The 9,125-nt window shown below is 50.8% G+C and overlaps 1 protein-coding gene across 1 annotated transcript in view; it reads right to left on the reverse strand.

The window, feature by feature from the left end:
* Nucleotides 1-5,050: 5,050 nt before the first annotated feature.
* The window catches only part of Gfral (GDNF family receptor alpha like), a 16,598-nt gene continuing 12,523 nt past the window's right edge, over nt 5,051-9,125 (reverse strand). Inside the window, exon 9 of the mRNA XM_013019058.1 lies at nt 5,051-5,157. Coding sequence (XP_012874512.1) covers nt 5,051-5,157 — 107 coding nt within the window. The remainder of the gene's footprint in view (nt 5,158-9,125) is intronic.

A 9,125-nucleotide genomic window follows, 5' to 3' on the forward strand; every position in this document is an offset into this window, starting at 1 on the left:
AGGAGGAGGAGCAGGAGGAGGAGGAGGAGGGGGAAGAGGAGTCCTTTTCTGGAATACTTAATCAAATGGAGCATGTACAATTATATCTACATCAGAATTGACGTGGAGGATAATTGGTTTGGTCTTTGTATATTCCATGGGCTTCGTGCTGCTTTAGGCAAATTCATGTAAATACATAATTATGAAGCTGATTCAGTACGTTATGACTTTCCTCTGTGATTCCCCCAAACGCATTTGGCCTGATCACCATTTCACTCTTCTCGGCATAAGGAAACCTAGGATGGTAGGGTAAGCTAGCCCACCTTTTGTGTAGTTAACTTTCAGCTGCTAAACAACTCACCTCAGAAAATTGAGGGAGGATCAACTCCTTCACTGAGTTTCACTCACCTGGAACTCATTACCAAACCCATAATAGGTCAGTGACAGACACACTAGGCCCGGCTCCCAGTGAAAATCTAAATGTCTGTAGCAGTCACTTCACAGTCTTGATATTGCGCCGAGGAGGAAACCAGGTATCAGTTGGAGAGATTAATATTGCCGAGGGCTTCTTGGCCACAGAAGCCCATTGGAGACCCTCCCTGACTTTTTATAAATCGTGAGGTTCACAGTGTTTTATAACCATGAAATTAAAGTCGGCAGAGTTGATAACTAACCTCAGTCCCTTACCATCTGCTGTATTCATAGATAAACACTGTCAGTGACTCGTTTATTTTAACTTCTACCCTAGAGGAATTAAACACTACTGTGAACTATATAATAAAAATCCCTGTACATTTGATAGGAAATCAAGATTAATTTCAACTTTGTGTTAGGAACGAATTTAAATAGTATTCCCCCCAGTTAGAGTAGCTGATTTTTTTTTATATTTTTATGAACTTACAAATGTGTTGTAAGAGAGGCGGTAAAAATAGATGAGGCCTAGAAAAGTCATTTAAACTTGGTATCAATGTATTTGAAAAACAATCGTTTGAAATAGAAATTGAACGTATCACAGACTGTACATGTGTTAAATTTTAATTAGAACATAACTTAGAAAGACCAATATGGACACAAAGATGCCGATATCTAGACCAAAAAAAAAAATGTCCCCCAAATTGAATGGTAAGTTTTCCAATGAATGATGATACACAAAGCTCATAGCAAAGAAGACAAACATAAGATAAGAATCGGACGCATTTGCACTATATTTAGAACTTTGTTTTTCATACTATAGCATACAAATGTTTTCAATAAAAAGTGTGTAAGTGACAGTCCTAGTGATCGTCCAAATATGTTTCTGATATCTTTATTTGAAATTGAATAATTCACTAATGAATTCCCTTTGGGAAACGCGCAAGGTTTTCTCTGCTGGTTTATATTACATTGGATAGGCTGATTGGAAACATCAGGGCAAGAGAATAAAGAAGATAAAGCAATGCACCGCACGGTGAAAAGTCTTCGTAGACCCTGGAAGTGGTGGGCTGGCCGGCAGGCTTTGCTGCATGCAGCGTATTGATCAGGGAACTGTGTTTCAATAGTGGTACACCCAGCATCAGTAATGAGGCACTGAAAATGAATACGCCCCAGTACTACAGCAGTGAGTTATTGCGTTGGTCCAGAAAGGGGTGGAGATGAAGGACCACGCATTCCTAACTCCCGAAAGCTTCTGTGGACACACAGTGTCCCCTCAGGACAAACAACCATGGGCCCCGCATGGAGAACAGCGTTCTGGAAAGGAGAACTCTGCCGGTCAGCCACGTCCTGGTAGGTAGGGCAATAAAATACAAGTTCTTAGGGAGGAAGAGAGAAAGGGGGAGTTGGGAAAGATGGTAGATGGATGCGGTGGGTGGACAGGTGGGTGTCCACTCCTGAAGTTAGCCTTGCCAATGAGAAAGCACACGGAGCTCGCCGATCAGTAAGGGATGTGGCCACTTGTAAAAGTTCCCTGACAGCAAGCTACCTGGCAGTATTAAAAGAACAAAAACAATTAGGAGCAACAATAATTCCATTGTCGGGCTGGGGTGCTGGTATGGAAACGCGGGCCAGAGAACAGTGGGAGAGAAAGGCAAAGCAGCGAGTGGACGTGTTGGAGCAGCTATTAGGCTAGTAGACACATGCTGCAGAGGGTATTTTCACGGTAATAACTACCACATGTCCTTTAAACAATATCCATTGTGTAAGTTTCGCTCTGCCTGTGCTGCAAGCCACAGATTGAAGAGAGCTGCCGGTTCTGTGTGAGCGGAGCCCCATGCTGCAGAATCGTCCCCCGCAGGCCCAGTCACACCACGCAGCCAAGTACCAAGAGCCCCGCAGAAGGTCTGGTTCAGGGCGGCCTCCCACCGGTCAGATCCCTCACGAAGCCCATCCCCAGGCAGATGAACCTTCAGGACCCTGGGCACAGCCGGAGCCCCTCCGGCCGCCACATGGCCTCCGGAAGGCCTCGCCTCCGGCCTGCCCAGCGGCTTGGCCATGGACACGAGAGCCATGGACTTGAGGCCCAGGGTCACAGCAAACGCGGGGCCCAAGGGGGCTTGAGAAGTAAGGGCAACCTCAGGGCAGCCCGGGAGCGGAGGCAGGGAAAGGAAGAGGCCAGGCGGCAGGCGGGTGCACTGTGCGCCCCCCGCACCCCCCTCCCGGCATCTTGGCGAGCTCCCCTGCGTGAAGAGGAGCCTTGTGTCCACAGTGTGTTGGTTCCTCTAGTTCAAAAACCAGCTGAGTTGCTGAGATAGGTGAGGAATGAGTAAGAAGACTAAAAACCATTTCACATGTCTTGATGGCTTAGGAGACCGCAGTGTGAGTCTCTCTGTCTCTCTGTCTCTCTCTCACTCTCTCTCTTTTTAGCCAGTCCTAGAGCTTGAACTCAGGGCCTGGGCACTGTCCCTGAGCTTCTTTTGCTCAAGGCTAGCACTCTACCACTCGAGCCATAGCACCACTTCTGGCTTTTTCTGTGTGTGTGGTGCTGAGGAATCGAACCCTGGGCTTTGTGCATGCGAGGCAAGCGCTCTGCCACGGAGCCGCCTTCCCAGCCCGGCAATGTGATTTTAAGGCGTTTTTGTAACCTGTGCACAGAGGGGCTATTCACCCATGTCTGCAACGTTTCCATGAGCCCGTGCAAAGATGGAGCCGCTGCTTCTGACCAAGGATGGGCATCACCGTGGGCAACAGCTTCTGAGCAGTTCTTCCGTGAGGGTCACCCGCCTCCCCCGGGGGACTGGATGTCTCCGAGTGTCACGCCGTCCTTGTTCCCCAAGCAGTGTGTCTTTGAGAGGCCACGCCAGCACAGAGCTGCCCTCGCAGACACCGCCCGGCACAGAGGAGCCCGCGCAGACACCGCCCGGCACAGAGGAGCCCGCGCAGACACCGCCCACAGCCGGCGTTTTCCGGGAAGAGCATCTGAGGCTATTATATTGTTGTCACAAGAGGAGGAGCTGGCTCTTTCAGCCGGGGAGACACATGCTCATACTAAATGATCTTTATGACTTCACCAGCGTGACGCACAAGAAGTATCAAGGAAAGACTGCTCACTTTATGTCGGCTTGGCACCGACTCCTTCCCCAATCATAGGCCACAGGGGGATTGCAGGAACCAGAGAAAGCAGAAGGGCGGAAGATGGAAAAGATGGAGCCAGGCCTTTGGTCTGAAAGCCTGCCATTGTTCACACTGTGCCCGTGTTGTCTTGTGGTACTGGCTTCCAGAACCTTCTCCACAGAGGCCAAAATGTGACTTGTCTCACCATCCAGGGCAATCTTCAATCTTCCCTTCCTGGCGTGCAGCCAGCAGCAAAGGTAGTCGTAGATCCTTCAGATGCCTTTTGTGCTCAGCGCCCCCCCGCCTCCCGCCTCCCGCCCAGCCCCCGACAATCCTCAGGCCTCTGACAGCCGAGCTGGGAGTCGGTGGACGGAAGACACAGCTGCTGTGTTGTCTCTGTTGAGGGCTGAGCGTTCCAGTATTTCCAGATTCCGGCCGTGTGAAGCGTTTACTACAAAACAAGCAGCCGAGCCAGCATTTGCTGGGCTTCAGGTCTGCAGATGAAATGAGAAGCAGCTGGTCCTTCCGGAGAGCAAGGCCTTTCCGGCGTGCAGGGAGCCGTGGTGGTGAAGCCAGAGCCGGCCTTTCCACCCTCGGTGTGGCGATGGGGAGGCCCGCGCACAGCTACCTTCTCCAGACACGAGTTTGAACTCCGGGAGGGTGGAGGACCCAACAGGCCTGATGAATCCCGAGAGCCCGTGCGTGGGATCCGAGCGAACGAGGGCGGGAGGCACAGGCAGACTGGACGCCTCTCTCAGGGAAATCTTCAGAGAGAGGAGGAAACGGCCTCGCTTGCGCCCTGCCGTCTGCCTTCCAATTCCCTGTGCTCACGGACTTCAAGAAGTGAGCGCCGTAGACACACGTTTGCTCCTCCGCACACACGCACGCACACCAGGCCCTGTCAAAGCACAGAATGGCCGAATGATTGGATTTGCAGGTGGCCAAATCCTACTCATACTTGGAGGATGCTCTAGATGGAAATCATGTGTTCTCTTTGTTAAAAACGTACATGGTTTTTATGGATTTCCCTCTATGAAAAGCAGAAGAGAGAAACCCTACGGCCCAATGGCCCTGCAGCTCATTATCTGTGATCTTCTCATAGTCCGGCAGCCAGCACGGAGAGCTAAGGGAACAGGAGGGGATCTCAGATCTCAGCTTGGATATCTGAAAGCACGGTATTTGTTGTTGGTGGTGGTGGTCGTGGGGCTTGAGCTCTGGGCCTGGGGTCTGTCCCTGTTGCTCTTCAGTTCAAGGCGAGCACGCTACCACTTGAGCCACAGCACCACCTCCAGTTTTCTGGTGTTTATTGAAGATAAGAGTTTTACAGACTTCCCTGCCCAGGCTGGCTTTGAACCATGATCCTCAGATCTCAGCCTCCTGATGACAGGCGTGAGCCACCGACGCCTGGCAAGCACCAGCATTTTGGTGAGGGCAAAGAAAGAGACGATACTGGCTTCCTTAACTTCCAGTGTCAGCCTCAGAGGAAGACCTGCTTGGAGCTGGGATGCGGGGCGCGGAGTGGAGTCCTCTGGAGTGACAACAGTCACCGGGGAAACACGCTCAGGGTCGCTTCACCGGCACAGGCGATCCTCTGGGCTGGTGAGCGCTTCAGTCCTTTCCCACAGACGCCCTCCTGCCCTACGCTGCTTCCTCCAGGTTGTGAGGCACAGGCGAAATCAGCGGTGGCGCCCTAATGGCGTTTCCTGACCCAGACCTTCACCACTCCTATCAGTGGTCAGCAGTGTGGACATTTCCATGCTTGACACGGGGTAGTCTTGATGCAAATGATCGCTCATTTATACCTAAGAAAAGCACACGCGCACACACGCGCACACACACACACACACACACACGCACACGCCCTCTCCTTTAATTAAAACCAGCTCTCCTCTTCCTGCTGCCTGAGGGGCTGTTTCTTGGGTTGGGAAAATGGAACGTGGTAGTGCAAACTCTTTTGCTCCACTAACCTGCTAAACACGTGTGAACACATTTAAGGACGGACCCTGGTTCTAGGGCGGGCGCCACCAAGCCGTCAGAACCCGAGCCTCTCCGTGGTGGCCTACCACACATGCATCCACGGGGGGCCCAGGGGCGTCTGTAGGCCTGGGCTGGTCTCCAGGAAAGAATCAATCTGCCCTTAAGCCAGTGTTTTCTGGGATCTGGTGTACAGGTTGTGTTGGTCCCCTTGGGAACATGCAAAGGTTCCTGGGTCTATGAAGTCAGAAACTCTGGGTGGGGGTGGAGGCTGGATAAAATCATATGATATGTATTGTTTTCATTAAGCAGTTGTTCCAAGGGGCCATGACGCCACAGAACAATCCCTCTGGGGACTGTCACCCTTTCTTTGTTTTCCCCCAGTGCAAGCCTGCGTCACGCGATTCTAACGGAGCTAACGTTGATGCCCGCCATGCTCGGCTACAGTCTCACGAGTTTTAGGAAGCTTTAAGACCTTGGATTCTTTCATGGCAGGAAGATGACCAATACCCACAAAGAAACAGATTGCCAGCCCGTCAGTCACCACGCAGCACACCAGCTAGGTCGGCATCGTTTGCAGTAGCAAAGAAATCATTCCACATATTAGCTACCCTCTTTTACACATCATCATGGGTTTCTTTCCCTGCCCCCAGAGAACCAAACAGGTCATTGCTGCCCACAGAGGGGTTTCCTAAGCCAGCAGGAGCAGCAGCCTGAAACGCAAATCTCAGACCCTTCCCAGTCTCCTGAATCCTAATCCATATTTAAAACCATTTAACAAATCCATAACAAAAACCATGGGGCCTCGTGACTGATGTGTCCTAGCCAAGCATTTGCCACGAAATCATTCAGAGGTAAGTCGCTTACCCTGGGAAATTGCAGCTCCTCAGCTCCTCTAGAAAGTACCATCTTCCCACAACATCTGTCACGCTGCGGCAGTTACACCAGACCTCCAATTTTCCTGATGTCTCCAAATACCTCAGCAGCTACAGTAAGAGCAGCTGAGTTTTACCATGTTACAGACCCCTTCCATCAATCAGGTCTATGATCTTTGTACCATCCTTCTGCATTAGAGGTGATGGCTCGAATTCCATCTCAGGATATTAGTGTTCTATTGCCTGTCTAGAGTGTTGTCTCTAAGAAGCTCTGTTAACACTTCCGAACATGACATTTTGACTGTTAGGGGCAGCTTTGTTGATCTGGTTTTTAGTCAAAATTCAAATGTTGGCCGAGGGAGTAGGAGAGGAGTTTCTGTTTATATTTTAGATTTGGAAGCTAATAAAGGTTAAATGCAGTGATTTATCCCCAAGGACCAACCCTAAGGAAATATCCAGAATTCTAAGTCAATAAATTAAAGAGCGTGAAAGCCAAAAGCTACATAACCTACCATGGATGTACATTTCTCCATCGCGTGGTAACCAAGCTCATTTTACATACATGGTTTATTTGTTTTTATTATTCTTTTTATTGTTAACGTAAAATGCACATGCCTGCTCTCTAAAGAATTCCAAAGAGTTTGCAAATAATGAAAAACAAGATCCTAAAGGGGCAATCACTGACTTCTAAAAGGTAAAACATACGTTTATAAGTGAGTGTCTATGGATTTGATGGCCTACAAATTCGCCCTGGAGCCAGGTTAATCCAGAAAATACAAAATACTGGGCTGTTTAGAGACTACATTATAAATATGAACACAGAGTCGGGAATGCTGTTGAATGTTCCCTGGGAAACCAGGAGACTATTTTAGCACCTGGACTGAATTTGAAAGAAGCTCGACTTGAATTGACGTTTTGTGTAGAAACCATGAAAAAGTCAGTGGTTTTGGCTAGATGAAGTGATTTATTTAAAGCCAAAACTTAACATAAAGCTCCTGGAACACTAACATATGAGTTGGCTATAAAAAAAGGGTGTGTGCGTGTGTGTGTGTGTGTGGTGCGTGTGTGTGTGTGCGTGCGTGTGTGCGCACGTGTGTGTGTGTGTGTGTGTGTGTGTGTGTGTAAGAGAGAGAGGAGCTTGCGTGGAAATGTCTCTCAGTTTTGTTTATGATCTATAACCTTCATTTCTCCAGCAACTAGTGATCAGATGACAATAAAAATTAAGACAAAATGTGAAAAAGTGAGCTTGAGCTCACATGAATTCTTTTCCACAGTCTTTAAATTATTTTGCTAAAAATAGATGTAAGAGTTCATACAGATTAGAAAAGAACATGAAATGATACGTTCTGCACGGCACACGTGTGTGGGCGCATCAGGCTTCCCATAAAAACACGGTTGGCATGTTGTTTCCGACCCAGGCTTTCACGGGGGACAGACAGACAGCTGAAACGCAGCCACCTGGGTGCAGCCAAGGGGGTGAATAACATTCTTAGAGCGTCTCCCTGTCTGCAGGGGGCCGCGGCTGCAGGACTGGCGAGTAAGAAGCGGGAAAGAGCGATAGAACGGCAGGGGAGCCACACAGCTCTTACACGTTGGTAGCTCATCAGTGCAGCTGGGCCCTGACGGTAGCGGGAGCAGCCTTCTGTCCCCTCAGGTAATCAGCGATGGGGTGTGCCCTGCGGTTGGTCGCTGAGGCCACACATGGGGAGGGGCGCCGAGGGGTGGCGGCCTCTCACGTTCCTCCCCAGCACCAGCCCACGGCCACCTGCACCAGCCTTCCCACCGCCGCGGATGTGGGAAAGTCCAGCTACTAAAGGACACGTGTTAGACAATAAAGGGAGCTTAAAATGCCCACTCTTGTGAGTTTCTGGCTCTTTTGGTGAAATAACTAAGTTGGAAACTCCAGTGTAGGTAATACATGAAATGCTGAAGCTTGTGCCTGGCGGCCGGCCGTGCTGGTATTAATGAGGGCCTCACAGGAAAGCATCGGGGACTCAGGCTGTTCTGACTCGAGCGGTTAAATATTCCTGGCTCTCTCCTTCTCGCCCCGCCTCTCTCTGTCTGCATCTCTCCCCCTGCTCTGCGTCCAGAGGCTGATATGCACCCCTCCCTGCCCACTGGGCCGGCCACGCAGCCCTTGGCCTCAGGAGGCCAGAGGGAAAAGAGCCTTGGGGGGAAGGCTGGCGTGGCTCCCTCCCTCCCTCCTCCCTCATCCCTGGCTCCAGAGATCAGCTCTTCCCAAACCTGGCTAGCATGGTCCTTTTCTTTCAATGCAGATGTCTGAGCTCCATCCCAGCCAACAATCTGGAGTTCCACAAGGTGTGTGTGTGTGTATACACACACATATACTAATCACACACACACACATCCCCCCACGATTCAGTGTGAGGAGCAGCAGTCCTGCGCCCCCTGGTGGCCCCAGGCAGTCACTGCAGCCCAGGCCTCTCCAGTACAACTGGGAAACACAGGCTCTCAGGAGCCGGTCCTTCGAGCTGTGCAGACAACGAACACACAGCAGAGACCAGGCTGCGGTGCCCCTGGAGGAGCTCGGGGGTCAGAAATCTCTCCCTCAGGCCATGCCGCAGAGCGGGCCTTCCCTGCAGGCACGGTGCTCCACAGCACAGCACAGCACGGTGCTCCACAGCACAGCACAGCACAGCACAGCACAGCACAGCACAGCACAGCACAGCACAGCACAGCACAGCACAGCACAGCACGGTGCTCCACAGCACAGCACAGCACAGCACGGTGCTCCACAGCACAGCACAG

This window comes from Dipodomys ordii, unplaced genomic scaffold (genome assembly GCF_000151885.1).
Source record: "Dipodomys ordii isolate 6190 unplaced genomic scaffold, Dord_2.0 Scaffold44, whole genome shotgun sequence".
In the NCBI taxonomy this organism is placed as follows: Eukaryota; Metazoa; Chordata; class Mammalia; order Rodentia; family Heteromyidae; genus Dipodomys; species Dipodomys ordii.